This window comes from Prunus dulcis, chromosome 2 (assembly GCF_902201215.1).
Source record: "Prunus dulcis chromosome 2, ALMONDv2, whole genome shotgun sequence".
Classification (NCBI taxonomy): Eukaryota; Viridiplantae; Streptophyta; class Magnoliopsida; order Rosales; family Rosaceae; genus Prunus; species Prunus dulcis.
Window position 1 is genome coordinate 13,338,363 of NC_047651.1, and position 25,513 is coordinate 13,363,875.

General features: G+C 34.0%; 2 protein-coding genes across 5 annotated transcripts; one reads left to right on the top strand and one right to left on the bottom strand.

Moving 5' to 3' along the window:
- Positions 1–14,968: 14,968 nt before the first annotated feature.
- On the top strand, positions 14,969–17,199 carry LOC117619366 (basic leucine zipper 23-like). 4 transcript variants are annotated; one of them, XM_034349295.1, is made up of 3 exons: positions 14,969–15,079; positions 15,651–16,425; positions 16,983–17,199. In XM_034349295.1, exon 2 carries the CDS (start codon positions 15,678–15,680, stop codon positions 16,410–16,412), a length of 735 nt encoding a protein of 244 aa, XP_034205186.1. In that variant the 5' UTR covers positions 14,969–15,079; positions 15,651–15,677; the 3' UTR covers positions 16,413–16,425; positions 16,983–17,199. The 4 variants fall into 4 exon arrangements, with proteins under 4 accessions (XP_034205186.1, XP_034205187.1, XP_034205188.1 ...); XM_034349296.1 differs by lacking the exon at positions 16,983–17,199 and adding an exon at positions 16,885–16,963; XM_034349297.1 differs by lacking the exon at positions 16,983–17,199 and having other exon boundaries at positions 15,651–16,134; positions 16,257–16,412.
- A 7,657-nt stretch (positions 17,200–24,856) lies between these two features.
- LOC117619827 (putative invertase inhibitor) lies at positions 24,857–25,513 on the bottom strand. Its single transcript, XM_034349870.1, has one exon. It carries the CDS (start codon positions 25,511–25,513, stop codon positions 24,935–24,937), a length of 579 nt encoding a protein of 192 aa, XP_034205761.1. The 3' UTR covers positions 24,857–24,934.

Consider the following 25,513-nt stretch of genomic DNA (forward strand, 5'->3'; position numbering starts at 1 on the left):
ATTTTAGAAACACGTGGCCCCTGTGCTTTGTGCTTATTCTTTTTTAAATATATAAATAGTATAGCCGTGCGGCTATACTCCCTTTCCCCAATTTATTTTAAAAACACGCGGCACCTGTGCTTTGTGCTTGTCCCTTTTCAAATATATAAATAGTATAGCCGTGCGGCTATACTATTCAAAAAGAAGATTTAATCTGGTACATTTTTTTTTTTCACTTTTAAATATAAAAGAATTAGTTCCTTGAGTTTTGTTTTTTGGCCTTCTTCTTTAATTAAACCTATGCAATTGAGCAATATCTTAGCCTTTTTCAATTACTTTAACTACTATGTAATATAAAAAAAAATTAAAGAAAAACTCCACCAAATAATTAATTTATACTTGTTAAGTCTTTTGTGAAATCGTTTGGGTGTCTTAAATAAATTTCTTTATAGCCCAAGAGCCCTATCCGTTATTATTATGCCATTGCTCGAGTATCTATTGTCCCTTTTTGATTTTTTTACTTTTCCAAAGTTATTACCCGTATAAAGATTTTCTCACTTTCACATTTAACAATGTATTATACACGTACGCACGTATTTCTCATGTTTAATACACTTGTTTTTTACAACAATTTCAATACGACACAAATTCACGTATTATGCAAATAATTCTAACATATTATTGAATAAAAATAAAATGTATTTAAAAAATAGTATAGCCGCGCGGCTATACTCTTTTAAAAAAAATTTCAGATATAAATAGTACAGCCGCCCGGCTGTAACTGTTTGACACGTGGCGCGTAGGCAATGGGCGGCTGTACTATTACTAGATTCTTCCTTAATTTCTATTTAAAAATAGTATAGCCGCACGGCTATACTCCCTTTCCCCAATTTATTTTCGAAACACGTGGCACCTGTGCTTTGTGCTTATTCTTTTTTAAATATATAAATAGTATAGCCGTGCGGCTATACTCCCTTTCCCCAATTTATTTTAAAAACACGTGGCACCTGTGCTTTGTGCTTGTCCCTTTTCAAATATATAAATTGTATAGCCGTGCGGCTATACTATTCAAAAAGATGATTTAATCTGGTACATTTTTTTTTTTTTTCACTTTTAAATATAAAAGAATTAGTTCCTTGAGTTTTGTTTTTTGGCCTTCTTCTTTAATTAAACCTATGCAATTGAGCAATATCTTAGCCTTTTTCAATTACTTTAATTACTATGTAATATAAAAAAAATTAAAGAAAAACTCCACCAAATAATTAATTTATACTTGTTAAGTCTTTTCTGAAATCGTTTGGGTGTCTTAAATAAATTTCTCTATAGCCCAAGAGCCCTATCCGTTATTATTATGCCATTGCTCGAGTATCTATTGTCCCTTTTTGATTTTTTTACTTTTTCAAAGTTATTACCCCTATAAAGATTTTCCCACTTTCACATTTAACAATGTATTATACACGTACGCACGTATTTCTCATGTTTAATACTCTTGTTTTTTACAACAATTTCAATACGACACAAATTCACGTATTATGCACATAATTCTAACATATTATTGAATAAAAATAAAATGTATTTAAAAAATAGTGTTTTAAAAAATAGTATAGCCGCGCGGCTATACTCTTTTAAAAAAATTTCAGATATAAATAGTACAGCCGCCCGGCTGTACCTGTTTGACACGTGGCGCGTAGGCAATGGGCGGCTGTACTATTACTAGATTCTTCCTGAATTTCTATTTAAAAATAGTATAGCCGCACGGCTATACTCCCTTTCCCCAATTTATTTTAGAAACACGTGGCACCTGTGCTTTGTGCTTATTCTTTTTTAAATATATAAATAGTATAGCCGTGCGGCTATACCCCCTTTCCCCAATTTATTTTAAAAACACGTGGCACCTGTGCTTTGTGCTTGTCCCTTTTCAAATATATAAATAGTATAGCCGTGCGGCTATACTATTCAAAAAAAAGATTTAATCTGGTACATTTTTTTTTTTTCACTTTTAAATATAAAAGAATTAGTTCCTTGAGTTTTGTTTTTTGGCCTCCTTCTTTAATTAAACCGATGCAATTGAGCAATATCTTAGCCTTTTTCAATTACTTTAATTACTATGTAATATAAAAAAAATTAAAGAAAAACTCCACCAAATAATTAATTTATACTTGTTAAGTCTTTTTTGAAATCGTTTGGGTGTCTTAAATAAATTTCTCTATACCCCAAGAGCCCTATCCGTTATTATTATGCCATTGCTCGAGTATCTATTGTCCCTTTTTGATTTTTTTACTTTTCCAAAGTTATTACCCATATAAAGATTTTCCCACTTTCACATTTAACAATGTATTATAAACGTACGCACGTATTTCTCATGTTTAATACACTTGTTTTTTTACAACAATTTCAATACGACACAAATTCACGTATTATGCACATAATTCTAACATATTATTGAATAAAAATAAAATGTATTTAAAAAATAGTGTTTTAAAAAATAGTATAGCCGCGCGGCTATACTCTTTTAAAAAAAATTTCAGATATAAATAGTACAGCCGCCTGGCTGTACCTGTTTGACACGTGGCGCGTAGGCAATGGGCGGCTGTACTATTACTAGATTCTTCCTTAATTTCTATTTAAAAATAGTATAGCCGCACGGCTATACCCCCTTTCCCCAATTTATTTTAGAAACACGTGGCACCTGTGCTTTGTGCTTATTCTTTTTTAAATATATAAATAGTATAGCCGTGCGGCTATACTCCCTTTCCCCAATTTATTTTAAAAAAACGTGGCACCTGTGCTTTGTGCTTGTCCCTTTTCAAATATATAAATAGTATAGCCGTGCGGCTATACTATTCAAAAAGAAAATTTAATCTGGTACATTTTTTATTTTTATTTTTTCACTTTTAAATATAAAAGAATTAGTTCCTTGAGTTTTGTTTTTTGGCCTTCTTCTTTAATTAAACCTATGCAATTGAGCAATATCTTAGCCTTTTTCAATTACTTTAATTACTATGTAATATAAAAAAAAATTAAAGAAAAACTCCACCAAATAATTAATTTATACTTGTTAAGTCTTTTTTGAAATCGTTTGGGTGTCTTAAATAAATTTCTCTATAGCCCAAGAGCCCTATCCGTTATTATTATGCCATTGCTCGAGTATCTATTGTCCCTTTTTGATTTTTTTACTTTTTCAAAGTTATTACCCGTATAAAGATTTTCCCAGTTTCACATTTAACAATGTATTATACACGTACGCACATATTTCTCATGTCTAACACACTTGTTTTTTACAAAAATTTCAATACGACACAAATTCACGTATTATGCACATAATTCTAACATATTATTGAATAAAAATAAAATGTATTTCAAAAATAGTGTTTAAAAAAATAGTATAGCCGCGCGGCTATACTCTTTTAAAAAAAATTTCAGATATAAATAGTACAGCCGCCCGGCTGTACATGTTTGACACGTGGCGCGTAGGCAATGGGCGGGTGTATAAATAGTACAGCCGCCCGGCTATACTAGATTCTTCCTTAATTTCTATTTAAAAATAGTTCCCTTTCCCCAATTTATTTTAGAAACACGTGGCACCTGTGCTTTGTGCTTATCCTTTTTTAAATATATAAATAGTATAGCCGTGCGGCTATACTCCCTTTCCCCAATTTATTTTAAAAACACGTGGCACCTGTGCTTTGTGCTTGTCCCTTTTCAAAAATATAAATAGTATAGCCGTGCGGCTATACTATTCAAAAAAAAGATTTAATCTGGTACAGTTTTTTTTTTTTTTTTTTTTTTCACTTTTAAATATAAAAGAATTAGTTCCTTGATTTTTGTTTTTTGGCCCTCTTCCTTAATTAAACATATGCAATTGAGCAATATCTTAGCCTTTTTCAATTACTTTAATTACTATGTAATATAAAAAAAATTAAAGAAAAACTCCACCAAATAATTAATTTATACTTGTTAAGTCTTTTTTGAAATCGTTTGGGTGTCTTAAATAAATTTCTCTATACCCCAAGAGCCCTATCCGTTATTATTATGCCATTGCTCGAGTATCTATTGTCCCTTTTTGATTTTTTTACTTTTCCAAAGTTATTACCCGTATAAAGATTTTCACACTTTCACATTTAACAATGTATTATACACGTACGCACGTATTTCTCATGTTTAATACACTTGTTTTTTACAAAAATTTCAATACGATACAAATTCACGTATTATGCACATAATTCTAACATATTATTGAATAAAAATAAAATGTATTTAAAAAATAGTGTTTTAAAAAATAGTATAGCCGCGCGGCTATAATCTTTTTAAAAAAATTTCAGATATAAATAGTACAACCGCCCGGCTGTACCTGTTTGACACGTGGCGCGGGTGTATAAATAGTACAGCCGCCCGGCTATACTAGATTCTTCCTTAATTTCTATTTAAAAATAGTATAGCCGCACGGTTATACTCCCTTTCCCCAATTTATTTTAGAAACACGTGGCACCTGTGCTTTGTGCTTATCCTTTTTTAAATATATAAATAGTATAGCCGTGCGGCTATACTCCCTTTCCCCAATTTATTTTAAAAACACGTGGCACCTGTGCTTTGTGCTTGTCCCTTTTCAAATATATAAATTGTATAGCCGTGCGGCTATACTATTCAAAAAGATGATTTAATCTGGTACATTTTTTTTTTTTTTCACTTTTAAATATAAAAGAATTAGTTCCTTGAGTTTTGTTTTTTGGCCTTCTTCTTTAATTAAACCTATGCAATTGAGCAATATCTTAGCCTTTTTCAATTACTTTAATTACTATGTAATATAAAAAAAAATTAAAGAAAAACTCCACCAAATAATTAATTTATACTTGTTAAGTCTTTTGTGAAATCGTTTGGGTGTCTTAAATAAATTTCTCTATAGCCCAAGAGCCCTATCCGTTATTATTATGCCATTGCTCGAGTATCTATTGTCCCTTTTTGATTTTTTTACTTTTTCAAAGTTATTACCCGTATAAAGATTTTCCCACTTTCACATTTAACAATGTATTATACACGTACGCACGTATTTCTCATGTTTAATACACTTGTTTTTTACAACAATTTCAATACGACACAAATTCACGTATTATGCACATAATTCTAACATATTATTGAATAAAAATAAAATGTATTTAAAAAATAGTGTTTTAAAAAATAGTATAGCCGCGCGGCTATACTCTTTTTAAAAAAATTTCAGATATAAATAGTACAGCCGCCCGGCTGTACCTGTTTGACACGTGGCGCGTAGGCAATGGGCGGGTGTATAAATATTATACTAGATTCTTCCTTAATTTCTATTTAAAAATAGTATAGCCGCACGGCTATACTCCCTTTCCCCAATTTATTTTAGAAACACGTGGCACCTGTGCTTTGTGCTTATTCTTTTTTAAATATATAAATAGTATAGCCGTGCGGCTATACTCCCTTTCCCCAATTTATTTTAAAAACACGTGGCACCTGTGCTTTGTGCTTGTCCCTTTTCAAATATATAAATAGTATAGCCGTGCGGCTATACTATTCAAAAAGAAGATTTAATCTGGTACATTTTTTTTTTTTCACTTTTAAATATAAAAGAATTAGTTCCTTGAGTTTTGTTTTTTGGCCTCTTCTTTAATTAAACCTATGCAATTGAGCAATATCTTAGCCTTTTTCAATTACTTTAATTACTATGTAATATAAAAAAAATTAAAGAAAAACTCCACCAAATAATTAATTTATACTTGTTAAGTCTTTTGTGAAATCGTTTGGGTGTCTTAAATAAATTTCTCTATAGCCCAAGAGCCCTATCCGTTATTATTATGCCATTGCTCGAGTATCTATTGTCCCTTTTTGATTTTTTTACTTTTCCAAAGTTATTACCCGTATAAAGATTTTCCCACTTTCACATTTAACAATGTATTATACACGTACGCACGTATTTCTCATGTTTAATACACTTGTTTTTTACAAAAATTTCAATACGACACAAATTCACGTATTATGCACATAATTCTAACATATTATTGAATAAAAATAAAATGTATTTAAAAAATAGTGTTTTAAAAAATAGTATAGCCGCGCGGCTATACTCTTTTAAAAAAAATTTCAGATATAAATAGTACAGCCGCCCGGCTGTACCTGTTTGACACGTGGCGCGTAGGCAATGGGCGGGTGTATAAATAGTACAGCCGCCCGGCTATACTAGATTCTTCCTTAATTTCTATTTAAAAATAGTATAGCCGCACGGCTATACTCCCTTTCCCCAATTTATTTGGAAACACGTGGCACCTGTGCTTTGTGCTTATCATTTTTTTAATATATAAATAGTATAGCCGTGCGGCTATACTCCCTTTCCCCAATTTATTTTAAAAACACGTGGCACCTGTGCTTTGTGCTTGTCCCTTTTCAAATATATAAATAGTATAGCCGTGCGGCTATACTATTCAAAAAAGAAGATTTAATCTGGTACTTTTTTTTTTTTTTTCACTTTTAAATATAAAAGAATTAGTTCCTTGAGTTTTGTTTTTTGGCCTTCTTCTTTAATTAAACCTATGCAATTGAGCAATATCTTAGCTTTTTTCAATTACTTTAATTACTATGTAATATAAAAAAATTAAAGAAAAACTCCACCAAATAATTAATTTATACTTGTTAAGTCTTTTGTGAAATCGTTTGGGTGTCTTAAATAAATTTCTCTATAGCCCAAGAGCCCTATCCGTTATTATTCTGCCATTGCTCGAGTATCTATTGTCCCTTTTTGATTTTTTTACTTTTTCAAAGTTATTACCCGTATAAAGATTTTCACACTTTCACATTTAACAATGTATTATACACGTACGCACGTATTTCTCATGTTTAATACACTTGTTTTTTACACAAATTTCAATACGACACAAATTCACGTATTATGCACATAATTCTAACATATTATTGAATAAAAATAAAATGTATTTAAAAAATAGTGTTTTAAAAAATAGTATAGCCGGTCGGCTATACTCTTTTAAAAAAAATTTCAGATATAAATAGTACAGCCGCCCGGCTGTACCTGTTTGACACGTGGCGCGTAGGCAATGGGCGGGTGTATAAATAGTACAGCAGCCCGGCTATACTAGATTCTTCCTTAATTTCTATTTAAAAATAGTATAGCCGCACGGCTATACTCCCTTTCCCCAATTTATTTTAGAAACACGTGGCACCTGTGCTTTGTGCTTATTCTTTTTTAAAGATATAAATAGTATAGCCGTGCGGCTATACTCCCTTTCCCCAATTTATTTTAAAAACACGTGGCACCTGTGCTTTGTGCTTGTCCCTTTTAAAATATATAAATAGTATAGCCGTGCGGCTATACTATTCAAAAAGAAGATTTAATCTGGTACAGTTTTTTTTTTTTTTACTTTTAAATATAAAAGAATTAGTCCCTTGAGTTTTGTTTTTTGGCCTTCTTCTTTAATTAAACCTATGCAATTGAGCAATATCTTAGCCTTTTTCAATTAATTTAATTACTATGTAATATAAAAAAAATTAAAGAAAAACTCCACCAAATAATTAATTTATACTTGTTAAGTCTTTTGTGAAATCGTTTGGGTGTCTTAAATAAATTTGTCTATAGCCCAAGAGCCCTATCCGTTATTATTATGCCATTGCTCGAGTATCTATTGTCCCTTTTTGATTTTTTTACTTTTCCAAAGTTATTACCCATATAAAGATTTTCCCACTTTCACATTTAACAATGTATTATAAACGTACGCACGTATTTCTCATGTTTAATACACTTGTTTTTTTACAACAATTTCAATACGACACAAATTCACGTATTATGCACATAATTCTAACATATTATTGAATAAAAATAAAATGTATTTAAAAAATAGTGTTTTAAAAAATAGTATAGCCGGGCGGCTATACTCTTTTAAAAAAAAATTCAGATATAAATAGTACAGCCGCCCGGCTGTACCTGTTTGACACGTGGCGCGTAGGCAATGGGCGGGTGTATAAATAGTACAGCCGCCCGGCTATACTAGATTCTCCCTTAATTTCTATTTAAAAATAGTATAGCCGCACGGCTATACTCCCTTTCCCCCATTTATTTTAGAAACACGTGGCACCTGTGCTTTGTGCTTATCCCTTTTTAAATATATAAATAGTATAGCCGTGCTGCTATACTCCCTTTCCCCAATTTATTTTAAAAACACGTGGCACCTGTGCTTTGTGCTTGTCCCTTTTCAAATATATAAATAGTATAGCCGTGCGGCTATACTATTCAAAAAAAAGATTTAATCTGGTACAGTTTTTTTTTTTTTTTTTTTTTTCACTTTTAAATATAAAAGAATTAGTTCCTTGAGTTTTGTTTTTTTGCCTTCTTCTTTAATTAAACCTATGCAATTGAGCAATATCTTAGCCTTTTTCAATTACTTTAATTACTATGTAATATAAAAAAATTAAAGAAAAACTCGACCAAATAATTAATTTATACTTGTTAAGTCTTTTGTGAAATCGTTTGGGTGTCTTAAATAAATTTCTCTATACCCCAAGAGCCCTATCCGTTATTATTATGCCATTGCTCGAGAATCTATTGTCCCTTTTTGATTTTTTTACTTTTTCAAAGTTATTACCCGTATAAAGATTTTCCCACTTTCACATTTAACAATGTATTATACACGTACGCACGTATTTCTCATGTTTAATACGCTTGTTTTTTACAACAATTTCAATACGACACAAATTCACGTATTATGCACATAATTCTAACATATTATTGAATAAAAATAAAATGTATTTCAAAAATAGAGTTTTAAAAAATAGTATAGCCGCGCGGCTATACTCTTTTTAAAAAAATTTCAGATATAAATAGTACAGCCGCCCGGCTGTACCTGTTTGACACGTGTCGCGTAGGCAATGGGCGGGTGTATAAATAGTACAGCCGCCCGGCTATACTAGATTCTTCCTTAATTTCTATTTAAAAATAGTATAGCCGCACGGCTATACTCCCTTTTCCCAATTTATTTTAGAAACACGTGGCACCTGTGCTTTGTGCTTATTCTTTTTTAAATATATAAATAGTATAGCCGTGCGGCTATACTCCCTTTCCCCAATTTATTTTAAAAACACGTGGCACCTGTGCTTTGTGTTTGTCCCTTTTCAAATATATAAATAGTATAGCCGTGCGGCTATACTATTCAAAAAGAAGATTTAATCTGGTACAGTTTTATATGTGTTTAACAAAACATCTCTGTTTTTCCCTAATTGTTTTAAAAAAATATGTAATCGGGTTTAATTTAAATCACAGAGCCCAAGTGCCCCAAGGCCCAAGGCCCATCTTTTGATTAATCAAATATATATATATATATATATATATATAATTAACCATTGAACCAACTAATTAGGCATTTACCCACAAACCACTCAATTGGGCCACTTGCATAGCCCATACAAACTACTCTATTTCCAAGGGTAAGTCTTATAAGGACCTCCAAGAAACTCTAGTGTTCCAATGTGGGAACTCAAACAAGTTTGGAATGTCTCTCAAAACTAACGAAACTTAATTACGTTACTGCACACATTATTTTCTGCAGAGAATTGTTGCTTTGGTTGGCAAAGAGATTGCAAAATCACCATCTTGCAGGTAGAATGAAAAACCCTGAATTTCTCACCCAAATTTCCTCAATTCTCAAGAAACAGGACCACTTGGTTGTGGTATAATTACTAAAACTTATGATTTTCCTTCTTCTTTTCATGGCAGAATACAAAGAGCTCTCATCTGATCCGTCCCGAAACTTGTGTCGATTCTACCCTGGCAGAATACAAAGAGCATTAAGGGTAATATTGACTAGATTTCAGATACGCTGTACATCCATATGTATGGTGCTGCCTCCTCCTCTCTTCTCTCTAAATTTCATTATGTTGAAGACTGTTGGCCTCTTTAGGTCAACTCGTGTTTGTTTAATAAATCTGCATTTCTTAGCTTAATTCATTGACAGGGATGTAACTTACTAGCTTCTTCTGGTCTCATATTATGTTAAATAGTGATAGTTTGTTTTGGCCTTTACAACATCATTTGGGAAAATAGGATTACACAAAATTTATTCAAATAGGATTGCCATTTTTTAACTTTCATTCCCTCGCACTAGATTGTTTTATTTTGTCTGGGAAAGGAAAACTCAAACAGACCGTCTTTTGATCATGGGTGAATCATAGGCAATTAGGCTTTTGGCCTGTAAATTATTCTGTTGCTCTTTTCATAAGAAGCTCTGAGTAGTTTTGTTTCAAAATTATGATTTCCATCTGCACTATGCAGGTTATTATGAAGGCCTTAAACATTTGACAGCATGGGAAGAAAAATCTACATGCAATCCAAGTGCATATCTCACCACTGCCTCCCTGGGATGTGATCATGTGACCAGAACAAAATTTCAAAATTTCAAAATTCATTTCCTTTGATTTTTGTTCTGGTTTTTGAATTTAATTATTGTATAGTAAATATCAGCATATTCATGAAGAAATACCATGGCACCATAATTTTTTGTTTAGTAAGTTTCATAATGGTGGAATATACTCTCCTTCATAGGAGTGCAAGAATACAACCACAACTTTTGCTAAGAATCTAAAATGGATTAAAAATAACAAGACAAAAGCTACGAAAAAATTTGAAGATTGGGATCCATGTAGAACTAGCTTACAGCAAAGCAAGAAATTAGAGATGATAGCAAGGCTCAATAGCCTCTAGGCTCTACATTTTGTAGGTCATTAAGAACAACAACAAACCTAATAAGAAGGCTCATATGGAAAGCACCCAGCCTTTCCTTAATAGAACTTGATTCATTAAACAGCGAAAAACTTCAAAGCGCTTTCTTTTTTATATGTGCACCTTTTTCACAATCAGGAATATTACAATAATATTTTTGATATTGCATTTGGAAAATCAAACTATAGTAAATTACAAATGTTTGATATTTTTTTTATATTGAAACAAGTTTAATAATTCATGATGTGATGCTTTCTTTATAGCAAGCAATTTTTACCTTGTCAAATTATATTTTTCAGTTTGAAGTCAAAAGTCAAATATACAAAAATTATACATATATATATAATATAATATTTTTTAAATTATTGTTTTACTTGATCCCTGAAAAACCTAGAATTATATAGAGTGAGCTTAGCTCTTTTAACAATGTTTCAATTAATCTTGAGAAGCCCAAAAATAAATATCATAATTTTATTTATTTTCTTTTTATTATTGTTTTAAATCTTCTTATTTTTGCCAGATATTGCTATATAGTTCTTCAAAATTGAGATTTGAATGTTGAGTAAACCTTTTCTTAGAACTCTCTGATTTCGTCCCTTCAATCTATACTTCTTCTCCTCGATCTCCGATATTCTTCTTTGTTATATTGTTTCTGCCCTTTATCTCGTCTTTTCAATCTATATTTCTTCTCCTCAGTCTCTTATATTCTTCTATGTTCTATTGTTTAAGTGCTTAATCTAACACCTATGGGTTGTACTACATCAATTGGTATTCAAAACCTTTTGCTTTGCCATTGTTACTCTGCTTCGTTGCCCCTACTTATCGTCATGGCTCCTAACATCACCGTTGCCAATTTGGCTTAACAACATTAGGAATTGGAGGCAAAAATTTCTGCGAATCTCACCAAATTGGAAAATCAGGTCGCCAAATTGATGGCTGATCAAAAGACTGAATTTTCATCCATGTCAACAGATATTGCCAAGGTACAAGCTTCTGTGACGCTGCTTGTCATCCACATCTCAATCGCGACTCCTGAGCCATCCTCCACATCCGATATTCTCTCATGTTCATTCACACCTTCTCCACAAGCTGGTCTTCTTCCTATTCCGTGTATGGATTCCAAGTTCCAAGGCCAACTGGGCCTTCTATCATCTTTTGCAGGGACATCTATGGTTCGGTATGAATCAATTTTTTCCGTTGGATCTGCGCCTAAACCACATTATACCCAACATACGATGGGTTCTCCTCTAAGGGACGCCACTATCCCTTCCCCACCGCCCTGACCCAACGAACAGAACGTCATCCATAGAAACTTGGGCTTTGAGATCACCTATCATGCCAAGCCTACCGCTACCAACTTCGATGGTAGCGGGGATGCTACTCTCTTTGTTGATTGGATATCGTTTATGGAAGATTTTTTTGAATGGTATGATATGTCTGATGCACAACGGATCCGATTCGCTAAACTCAAACTGGTAAAATCTGCAAAGCAAAACTGGAAGGCTACAGAGCACCATCTTCAACAACTCAGACAAACCTCTATGATTTTATGGGATGAGATGAAATTGAAACTTCGGGAACAATACCTTCCATCTTTTTATCGTCACCAATTGTTAAATCAATTATGGACTCTTTTCGAGAGTACTTCAACAATCTAAGACTATTATTCTCTCTTTGTGGAGCACAAGTTGTGTTCTACTTGCAGGAAGAGATCGCAGTTAAAGTTTCTCATTTTATTCATGGCCTTAGGGATGATCTCAAACACAAGGTAAGTAGGTCACGTCCGGATGTGTTGGAGGACGTCTATTGCCAAGCCTTGAAAGCTTAGACATATTTGTCGCCACGACATTCAGGATATTATGGTCAACTTGCAATCGCCAACCAAACTCTTCCCACTACGGATATGCAGACGGGGTTTTCAGGACCATCTAACCTGCCTGCACCACCACCTAACAAAGGACTAGCTGTTTCTACTAATGCTTGCGTTGAATGTTTCCATTGCCTTGCCAAAGGACATATTGCCTCTCGTTTTTTGCAGCAAACTTTAACTATCAACACTCCTGCTAGTGAGCTTTGTGAGATTGTGGAGCATGTCGAAGATGTCTATGACCTGGGCATTGATGATTGCTGACCCTCGTCCCCTATTATTCATACTGGAAGTCAACATTGTCATCATTAATTTACTTTTTGTGGTTGTTTACTTGTCGGAGTCTAGTTCTTTTCGCAGGAAGAGAATGATGCAGGACGCGTAGGACCTAAATTTATTAGTTTCCTAGATTCTCTAGTTTTCCAAATTCTAGTAGGATTTCTACTTTTCCAGATTTCCAGTTTTAAGAACACGACAACACAACACACAAACCCAGGAGGGCACACATGGCACAGGTAGAGAAAAAAAAAGTAGGGATAGAACACGAGTGGGCACAACACACAGGTCACCAGAAAAGTTGGCTCTGATGCCAAGTCAAACAATATGAGTAGAATATTTTTCAAGTTGTATTTCATTCTCCAAAAGAAAGTATTTATAGTACAAGGATGTAACACTAGTAGAGTCAAACTAGGAAACACGATAAAAACCTAATTACACAATATCTGTACAAAAAGGAAAGAAATATAATCCTAATAAACTAGGAAATAAATATCCTAAGTAAGCTATGATTTCGCTAACACTATGTTCTGCAGGCTTGCGGCAAGAACCCTTGAATATGCTACATGATTACAAACACACAAGCAATGTATTAAACTGTCAATATTACTCTGCACATTATGTAGCATATACTTTTTCCGTATAGTGATAATTCAACTGAATTCTTTCTCTTTCCATGTTTAGGAGTAAATATTATAAAAATCTTGTGAGTTTGGGATCATAACCCATTATCTGTCCCTTTAAGGACCTTGATATTTGTCACCAAAATACCTTATAACAATTGTAATTGTAATTGTAAATGTAAAGAAAAGATTTTTACTAAATGTAAAAATGAAGTAATGTATTACAAATTTATTTATAGGTTAAAATTGCGCACATAAATAGTTCAAATGGTGTTTGTGGAAATTATCACAAGTGCAGGAGTAACTACTCTAAACCACTTGAGCCACAAATGTTTTGTCTTTAGATATTCTTTTCTATACCTTCAATTTTCTATTGCACACTATAGTTGTTTTTACTATGAATAGACAAAGGTACCACTTGTGCCATGTCAATGGCGCATGGGGATGTTGGAAGAGACAAGAGAGGAGGGAGTGACAGAAAAGGGTTGGGGAATGTTGGATGACAGAGGAGGTTGCTGGAAGAGATGAAAGAGAGAGGAAATGAGCATTTAGTTTAATCTAGATCTGCCTTTTTTAATTCAATTTTAAATTTTTATTAATAATTTATTTCACTTAAGAAAACAATGTGGATCCATGTGTGCCACATCATGACTAAAAAGGATTTTCTAACAATCAATCTAACTGCAAAACTACAATGCAATAATTTTGAAAACACCAAATATGGTACTTAAATGATAAAATTGAAAATACGATTCTTCAAATAGCTCAAATACGGAAAGGATGTCATGTCTATTAGGGGCAAGCACAATCTTGATTGGAATGGTTTTACCAGCAAACATAGGCAAAATTAAATACAATAGAACGGTTTTGGTTTGGTTCAATTTTGATAAAATTAATGAGGAAACCAAACCAAATCAAACCAATTATGGAAGATTATATTTGGTTTGGTTTGGTCCTAAACTCCATCCTTTTTTCTTCTACATTTCTTTAACTTTATTAGTCCAATTACAACAACAACAACAACAACAAAAAATCAAAACTTGCTACATAGTTATCATTTTATAGCATATCAAACTATCCTAAAATTCAACATTAAATCAAACTTTACGTCAATAACTGCTTTAATTACAAATTCAAATATCAATATTTTCAAACTTTAAATTCAACATTTTTATATAATTATTATCCAAGAAGAGAATTACACACGTAAAATAAAATAAATATACAAGTGGACAGTCTCGTTCCGTTTGAATTGGTTTGCAAAAATCTCAAAATCACAGTCCAGTCTAGCTATTTGGTTTAATTCAGTTTAAACCATTAAATTTTTGTTATTGATGAAAAACTAAACTAAACCGGCAATTATAATGCGAATAGCATGTTTCATTGGTTCGGCCAAACTGGTACCCCGCACCCCTAGTGTCTATTATCTAAAGATAAAACTCTAAAATAAAAAGTCCACGTTTAGTTGACATTTATCCTCGAATGGACAACAGACATGAAAAATACTCCAGAGATGCTTATTTCTTCTTCAATGGAGTAAAGATGGCAGATAGATGAACCATCATGGTCACAGAATCTTACCCTAGAAATCAGGTAACTACGTCATACTTGCTGCGACAAAGATTTCCAGAATTTTCTGCCTCACAATCTGATAAAAATCATATTCTTGCTTTTCTTATACTCTGCACGAAAGTCTGCTTTTTTATTATTATTTAATGTTCTGTTCCATCATATAGCCCCACTTGAGGTCTGGATTCTCTTCACTAGTTGTATTGATCTGTACCATAATTTTGTCTCTGTGATTGATCTAATATCTTTTTTGAATTGCTGAAAAACCCTGCTTTCAGTTTAAACCCTCAACTTCTGAGTGCATATCAGGGTTGTTTCTGCTTATGGGTTCAAATAAGTCGCTTTTAAGAGAGATTTTGGTTCATTAGAACATATGATGGTGTGGGTAATTCATATATTTTGTTCCGAGTGCTGTGCTGCTGTGCTTGTATTCTTGAATTATATTTAATTTGATTCTAGTCAAGCCCTCGTATTTTTTGGTAAGAATTGTGTGGTTTGGTTCGATTATGCATGAAGTTCTTATAAATTGCATAAAGTTTGTAGCTTTATAGTTAATTGACCAATAAACAGAAACTTGGTATTTGGCTCCAAACAGTTCTTATTTTAAGTAATCAAAGAAAACATGGATGATGGGGAGGTAGGGACTTCAGACCAGGCTGTAGATACATTTGTTGATGAATTTCTGAAGAATACCCGGACTTGCACTCACACTCACACTTGCAACCCACCTGGCCCTGATGCTGCACACACACATACTTGCTACCACACCCATACCCAAGTTCTTCCGTCGGAAGATGATGATGGTGCTAAGAATAAAGAGCATTCCGTTCCCAGACCACGAAGAAGAAGGCCTTCCAGAAATAGAGAAGCAGTTCGAAAGTACAGGGAGAAAAAGAAGGCACATACAGCTTACTTAGAAGAGGAAGTGAAGAAATTGAGGCTGTTGAACCAGCAACTTGTTAGAAAAATACAGGGGCAGGCAATTCTTGAAACAGAGTTTTTAAGGCTGAAAAGCGTGTTTCTGGACCTTAGAGGAAAGATTGATCATGAGTTGGGTGCTTTCCCCTTCCAAAATCAGTGTGAGACTTCTTCTGTTCTAACGGAAATTGATTGTAATCCGCAGTTTACTGCTCGGGCAGTTGGACTTTGTTGTCAAACAGATTTACCATGCTTCTGTTCACCTGTTGGGTCATCAATGCAGGCTAGTATCGGCACAAGCGCGAAAGCAATGGTGCCATTAGGAGGAAATTGTCAGCCTGCAGTAATTGATTGCCAAGCAAATACAAATGAGATGGTTAGTGCAGTACAAAACTCTACAAATAGTAGAAACCTTTGTATCGTTGGCAACAGAAGCTGAGTAAATATAGCATGTAAGTTTCTTCTATACCAGAGCAAATATTTTTATACTACTACCTATTGCTATAACATATTTTAAGAGTAATAGATTAATATAGTATTTAAAATATATGAGTGCTATTTTGATGTCCATATTTAAAATCCTTTACGGTGATACGAATTTAGGTCAATAAAGTAGCATACTTGTTGATAATGTTTGTAGTTTTGGTTTCTCTGAATAACTTATATCATATCCATCGTGTATATAAGACTTCCTCTCTTTGTTTCTTGATCTATGTTTAAAGAACTTTTGTTGATGAAAGTTCTTTTAGTCAATAACTTTCAGAACATGAAGTGACATGGAACTCAATCACTAATGAGGATAATGTCATCCTAGGATCAACTGAGATGTAGAAAGAAAATCATTTGCATCGAAAATGAGTCATGTATCTTTGGCAAACTAAGTTTTCTTCTGAAGTTCTCAATGCATGCAGTGTTCCTACTGAATTATTAAATTGGGACTAGTTGATTGAATGTTACAACAGAGAAAGCTGATGATGGCTACCTTAATTTTTTGCAACTTTTCCCCAAGATGGAGATAAAGATGAAGTTATGAGTGAACAAAACTTTTCACCTCTGCATGTTCGTCATTTCAGAATCTCGAGTCAAAATCTTTCAGTCTGTTTCAATGGAACTGTTTCTCATTTCAGCATACAAACACCATTTCCTCATCCAGAATGAAAAGACGTCATCAAACTCGTCTGGTGCCCTTTCCATGATGTTGCTAGTTTCCATAATTCTCTTAGCTCTATAAAATTTGTAACTTGCTTTGAAATCTTAGAAGGTCTGAAAATACCTGTAGGATATCTATATATGCCTGGAGAATGTTAAACAAGCTAATTCGAATTTTTTGCAATAAATAATGATCAACCTTTGAAGCAGGATTGATATGAGTTATCAATCCTGAGATGTGCAAAGCTTAAAATAAATGAACACGCAGAGAATTATTTTACGTGGTAAAACCCCACCTCTGGGGAAAATCCACGGGACTCCTCAGTCCAACTCAAATCCACTATAGAACGATGATTACAAGAAGTACTCACACACTTATCCTAGACTCATTCTAGATAATGTTTACCGACTTCTTCGTAACTCAACTTCTGTCACGGGATGATCTTCGACACTCCTTATGTTGAACGCAATACTGGTCACGATTGCTTCAAGCTCGCCGGAGGAAAACTACCACCACAGTCTTTGTGCCCTCAATCGTATGAGTCACCGATATGCATATGAATGCAATATGAAAGATGAATGAATTCAATTAATCACCAAGCAACCAAAGCACTTGATGATTTACCAACTTGACTAAGTACGGCAGCCTTTACAAAATATATTCAATATTGACCACAAATCCAGACGTTGGAAAGCTTGATATAACAAGAAGGCCAATCCAATATTCAATACACTTCCAAAACCAATATAACACTAAGACCTGGCCAGTTGAATATTCAATACACTTCCAAGACAAATATAACACTAAGACCTATTTGAACTAAAACTCTTTGAACCTGGTGCAATAAGATCTCCTCAATGAGACGCCACACCAAGGCCAAACACTTATCAGATTAACAATATAAATTATGATTCAATAAAAATACAAAGTCTAATTCATTAAGGACTTTTAAAGATGTCACCAACCGACTCATATTTTAATTTCAATTACAAAGACTCAAAACAAAACTTCAACTATAAGTCCTATCATGAATGCATGATATGTCATGATTTACCTGTTGTCAAGTTTCTCATATGGTCAGGTTATGCTTCAAAGATCCAGAATGAATGTGTTCCGCCAAAGCTTCCAGTAAAACAAGTTCACACACTAATTCCCAACCTATGCTAGAGTCTAGGAAATGACAATACAATTTTCATACTAACAATCTCCCCCTTTGGCATTTCCTAGACAAAACACCTATTACAACTCAAACGAAATTGCATGGGATTCAACAAATGAAATCCTACTCTAAACTCAAGGCTCTGAATCCCTGCACATTATGAAACAACAAAACCAGTGAAGCATGTGGGAGAAGAAATGTAATTCAAGGCAAAATTACAACACTACTCCCCCTTAATTATACAACACAATCTCTCCCCCTTAATTATACAACACAATCTCTCCCCCTTTTTATTATAATTTCACAATAATCTCTCCCCCTTTTTGTCAGGAAATCCAAAGAGCAAGGAAAGAGTACAAGGGAGCAAATATAAAGGCAAAAATAAGAGAAAAAAGAAATCAGTTGTGCCACAAGTCTGCAATTGGCAGGATTGAAAATGATGCTGCAATCCTCAGGTTCAATTTATCATGTATCCGTCTTAGTAACATGAAGAAAAGCCTAACTGCACAATTAAACAAGAAGCATAAAACTACACTATGTTTGAAAACAAAAACAAATTCGTTTTTTTTTTTTTGTGGTTAAAATTTTAATATAAAAGATAAAGCCACTGAATAAGAAAATATATATATATATATATATATATACATAAGCCACACTTAGAAAAGAGACGAAACCACAAAGACATCAATCAAAACATCAATTACTATGCTTAATAAGAACCCAAGACTCCTCCTTCATTCATGCCAAAAAAAAACTTGAGTACATGCCAACACTATGCAGAAGGATAGACAAGCAAGACCAATACCAATATCTCTCTAGAAGCATTTGAAGCAAAGCCTTTCAGAATCTAGGGCACATCAAATCACAAAGGTTTAATCAAACACAAGGATTATAAAATGGAGAATCAAAAATATTTGTAAGAAATAAAGTCCATCAAATGAGCGAATATTAAATCTCAATCTCGTGTTATGTGACCAAACTTACTTAATAACAAAGAAAAAATCCAATCAAGAGCAAGCCAAGAACATAGAATAAACACATACAAAATGCATACAGAGGTCACCACTTTCATTTTTTTTTTTTTTTGAATTTTTTATTTTTATTTTTTATTTTTAATGCTAACTTTATTAAGCTTTCTACAAGACCCATGTAACGGGTGCTAAATCAATGTGCTCAAGTCAGTTGACTTTAAGACAATGGGTGTTAAAGCACCCCTAGGATGTACTAACCCGAGTCATGTAGGCTACAAAGAAGAACAAAGTGTATAAGATCAAAGCTTTTTGACGCGAACCTCGACGTTGGTTAGACAAGAGGCCCGGTTACTTGGCAAGGATCAAGCACTTATTTTACTTTTCTTTTAATTAAAGAGATGTTACAAAATTGTGAGCTCAGTAGCAAAAAGTATAATGCAAATCTAGTATCAAGACAAGGGCAAGATGAGGATTCATTCAAAATTATTAAACAAGATTAGAGTGCATGTGCTAAAGAGACACATGAGATTTAATAAAAAGAGCATTTAATTGACTTTATAAAAAACAAAGACAGTTGATAGCCATTCACAAAAACCCAATATTAAACTGCCCAAAGTGATCCAACGCCAAAAATCCAATCTAAGATCAGCAAAAACTTCCAGACGTCAGTAGGATTGATATTGCTTATCAATCCCTGCATGTGCTGAACAAAATACTTAGAATTTAATCCAAATTCAAAAACAGAGAAGATAATAGCTGGAGTCTTTTGGCATGCATACAAACAATTATTCAAAAGAACAAATACCTAAAGACTTTCTAAGAGTGTCAAATTGAAGATTATCCAAAGGTTTTGCAACAAGACATTTAAGATCCAAATTTTCTAAAGCAACGGGTTCATGCACAACATTAGTGGAGGCAAACATACAATTATGATTTTCCTTTTTCCTCCAAACTAACTTTGTCTTAGTTGATGGCAAACAATGAAAAGAAGATAGTTTGGATAAGCGGTTTACCTCATTCATAAGATTTGAAATCTTATGTTGGATACTTACTTTTCCACCCATGCCATGAGAATTTGAACGAACAAATTCATTTCGAAGCTTATTGCATCTTGGTCTTATGTGCCCACGAGTTCCACAAAAGTGACAGATTGGAATAAATTTCTTGACTTCATGAGGGGCAGAAGGTTCAATGAGTGAAGTGGATTTGACAAACTTTGTTTTAGACACAGCGGAAGACTTATTACTTGGTTGAAATCCCAAGCCTCGTTTGTCACCATCTCTTCGTCCCATGCTAATCATCTTGTCAATTTTTTCTGCACCAATGGTTAAAGAAACAATCCTTTCCTTTGAATTTTTAAGTTCAAGTTCAAGGGCTTTGTTGTCAGAAGTTAGAGAAGCAATTAATTTATTCTGATCAGTCAATTTTTTCTGCAAAAACATCAATTTTTCGTTCATACCTGCACTTACCTTTTCAGAATCTGCATCAGGGGATTGAAACTCGTTTGCAATCCTGCAATTTTCAGCTTCAGCACAGCAACTTCTTTACAATCATCATCCTCATGTGATTCATCCAAGCTAACTGTGGTTATGAGTGCAACCGTCTTTTCATCATTCTCGCATTTCGATTCACTATCACTCCAAGTAATATGCATTGCCTTATTCTTGCTATCCTTTTGTTTCTTTAAGGTGTTGGCACATTCCGAAGATATGTGTCCATAGCCTTCACATTCAAAACATTGGACCTTTTCTCTTGGATTCTTTCGTTCATTTGACCTGCGAAATTTAGACCCACCATCAGTATAGTTAACAAACCTATTTTTAGAATTTATACCTTTTGAATCTCGACTCCTTGGATCCTGATTCTTGAGAAAGTTCATGAATCGTCTTGTGAGAATCGTTAATTCCTCATCACTGCAATCTTCATTTGAATGCCCATCATCTTCTTCATTCACAACCTTGAAAGCAACAGTTTTGCTCTTTTTAGGGGCTAGATGTTTCATCTCATAGGTTTGTATGGACCCTATGAGTTCTTGAACTTTCAAGGTGTTCAAGTCACGGATCTCTTCAATAGCCGTGATCTTTGGTTGAAATCGTTGAGGCAAGGATCTCAAAATCTTTTTCACAACCCTGTCTTCTGGAATTTTTTTCACCTAAACTTGAACAAGCATTCACAATTACACACAGTTTAGCATAAAATTCAGAAAAAGTTTCATTCTCATCCATCATGAGTGTCTCAAACTGTAAAGTATGCATTTGAAGCTTGGCTCCCTTGACAGTATCTGTTCCTTCATGGGTAACCTGCAAAATATCCCAAGCTTCCTTAGAAGTATCACAACCAGATATATATTCAAATTGATCTGAAGAGACAGCAGTAAATAAAGCATTTAACCCCTTTTGATTATTAGTGCTGTGTGTGACTTCAGCAGTGGTCCACTCCTCTCTAGCTTTGAGGATTGTGGTTTCTTCATCTCCTTTTTCGATCTTCTTTGTGGGTTTAGGAAATCCATGAACCACTGTACTCCATACACGTTCATCTAAGGACCAAAGAAACGACTTCATTTTGGCCTTCCAAGCGCCATAGTTGTTGCCGTCAAAATATGGTGGATGTGCAATTGAGCCCGAGGCACGATCCATCCTAAGGTATATTAGATCTTACTGAGTATGTCCAGCAACCTGCTCTGATGCCAATTGAAAATACCTGTAGGATATCTATATATATATATGCCTGGAGAATGTTAAACAAGCTAATTCGAAATTTTTTTGCAATAAATAATGATCAACCTTTGAAGCAGGATTGATATGAGTTATCAATCCTGAGATGTGCAAAGCTTAAAATAAATGAACACGCAGAGAATTATTTTACGTGGTAAAACCCCACCTCTGGGGAAAATCCACGGGACTCCTCAGTCCAACTCAAATCCACTATAGAACGATGATTACAAGAAGTACACACACACTTATCCTAGACTCATTCTAGATAATGTTTACCGACTTCTTCGTAACTCAACTTCTGTCACGGGATGATCTTCGACACTCCTTATGTTGAACGCAATACTGGTCACGATTGCTTCAAGCTCGCCGGAGGAAAACTGCCACCACAGTCTTTGTGCCCTCAATCGTATGAGTCACCGATATGCATATGAATGCAATATGAAAGAAGAATGAATTCAATTAATCACCAAGCAACCGAAAGCACTTGATGATTTACCAAATAAACTAAGGACAGTAGCGTTTCCAAAATATATTCAATTCATGTGTAATCAGACGTTGGAAAGCTATTTATAACAAGAAGGCCAAATCAATATTAAATATTCAATACACGTCCAAAACCAATATAACACTAAGACCTGGCCAATTGAATATTCAATACACTTCAAAGACAAATATAACACTAAGACCTATTGAACTAAAACTCTTTGAACCTGGTGCAATATGATCTCCTCAATGAGACGCCACACCAAGGCCAAACACTTATCAGATTAACAATATAAATTATGTTTCAATAAAAATACAAAGTCTAATTCATTAAGGACTCTTAAAGATGTCACCAACCGACTCATATTTTAATTTCAATTACAAAGACTCAAAACAAAAATTCAACTATGAGTCCTATCATGAATGCATGATATGTCATGATTTACCTGTTGTCAAGTTTCTCATATGGTCAGGTTATGCTTCAAAGATCCAGAATGAATGTGTTGCGCCAAAGCTTCCAGTAAAACAAGTTCACATACTAATTCCCAACCTATGCTAGAGTCTAGGAAATGACAATACAATTTTCATACTAACAGATTGAATATTAGGATTTTATTCTTGTGGGCAACTGGTCTTGTGGAACCTGGATCCCATTACAATGCTTGAAAATTCTGCCACATATCACTGCTTATTTATATCACTAAACTAAGAATTAGTTGGTACATGTTAAGTTTGGAAAAAAGAAAAATGCAATTCACATATTTTTTGTGTGTGATAGCGTTAAGCATCAAATCATCTGTTCTTAAGTTGCCACCTTTTCAGCCAATGATTGCATGTATTCTTATCATAATGCTGGAATATTATGGAAGGCCATGTTGTTTAGCATTGAAGTCTAAGACATCAACCAAAATAACTCTCTCGTGAAGTTACTCCAAAACACTTACTTGCAATGACTTGTCCTCCCGAAAAGATATATTAATTAATTTGTTGGATTCAAAAAGGAAAATTGAATTGCAAACTACGAACTTAATTCTCCAAATTTTGTTGCCAAAGTTAAGAGGGAATGAGGAAAATTCGCATACACGAGTATTATGGGGGCTTGAATCGAGGATCACTTGGGAGCACACCAAAGGCCTATGTCAATCCAACTAACACCCTATTTGTGGTGTTACTTGAATCCAATTAGCCTCTAAGTTTTTTTCCTATTTGACCGAAAAAAAAAGAGGGAAAAAATGTATACTTCATTGGCAATCCATGACTTCAATTTTCAGTTTTGACCACCCTACTTCTTGGCCTTTGAGAGAGTGTACAACAAAAAAGTATTATAGCGGTGGAAATTCTAATCCTTGCAAGTTGCAGGTGCCTTGCAGGTTTTTTCTTCTTTTCTTTTTGCCTTATTCCGGTAGTCTTTTCGTGTTAAGTTTTGGCCTTGTATTTTTATTGATCAACAGATAAAACGGCAGCCACTAAAGTTGTAATTATTATAGAATATTTTTGGGTGAGTATTTATATAGCCCATGTTGTGATATGGGGTTTAATTTGGTCACGTTGCCTTGGAAAGCTATTACGACCTTAACTGCTAATAGACCATATTGTCTTGTCATATAACAACCAAAGCACACATAAAAGTAGAATTCTTGCATCCACACCCAACATTTCATTGACGACGCAATCTACTAATTAGTAAAGAGAAGAACACTAATGTGTACAAGGCTCCACCACATGCATTTATCAGATTTGTTTCTTCTTTTTTTTCTTTTCTTTTTTCGACTTTTTGGGAGTAGATTCAAACGGGATCTCTTCTAACAAAGCGAAGAGAAATATTATACGTGTACATATAATTATCAGCTACTAATATAATGAAACGGGTATAAATCAACGTCTAATAGTCATCCACATATTTTGTTAACATGTGTTCACCCTTAGCTTCAAAGTCGAAGCCTCAATTTGTTGCAAACATAAGTTCTTTATAAACATGGAGGCTGGAGCTATGTTTTATAAAAAAACAAAACCGTGGTAAGGGAGTGAGCACACAACCGTGGTCAACTGGCCTTGACATACCATTTCTTGTCCCTAACATTAAATACTTGTAGTTTTCTGTAGTACCTAATATGAACGTTTAGTTGATCAATTACTTCTCCATCGTTAAATATTTTATTATTATAAATAATAGTAGGATTAATTGGAAGTTACTCTTTCTTGATGTTAGCTTCAAAGCTCACCATTAGCAATCCCCTAATTATCATATCTTCATCAATTAGATTTCTGGTTACAGCTAAGCGGAATTCAGATTTAAAAAAAACTTGCAAATAACAACAACCAGACAGTGAAACAAAACAGCCCAAGAACAAGTCTCAAACAACGAATGAACATGAAACCTATGCATCGGAGAAACCAAACCACATATACAATAAATAAGTAGAAATTTCATTTTATTCATGAACAAAAGACAGCTAGCAAGCCACCATGCAAATACCTTCTTATTTATATTAATTTAAATCCTAATGAACCGAGCATGTCGATAATAGAAAGAGCTATGGCAGAAAGCTGAACAGCATCGTTGTTTCTCTTCGTCAATGGCGAAACCAACCCTTTTCTTTCATGGAAACCATCTTCACAAGTTACAGGGGCATCATACACTCCAGTCACTCGTACATTGGCATCTCGATACTGCTTAGCCTTGTAATATCTGAGAGCTTGCTTGATGTCTGGTATGGCGTCTGAATAAAGCTCCAAGCAGACTTCCAAATAGGCCCTTAAAAATTTATCCAGTTTCCTGTTCTTCATAAGTTGTTTGATGTATTGCCTTGTGCTGGTCATGTTTTGGCGGATTAAGTTCATGGAGATTATGCCAAGTTGGCGAACATCGGCGCTGCTGGAATTCGGGGCGGCTTGGAGAGAAGTTACGCAGAATTTGTAGCTCAGGTTTGGATCATCTTGAACACATTTTTTGCAGGTTTCAGGGATGAGGTTTTTGGCAGTTATGGCTTTCAAGGTGAAGAAGAAGAAGAAGAGGAGCAGGAAGAGAGGGAGGGATGTGAGAGAGAATGTGGAAGTTCTCAT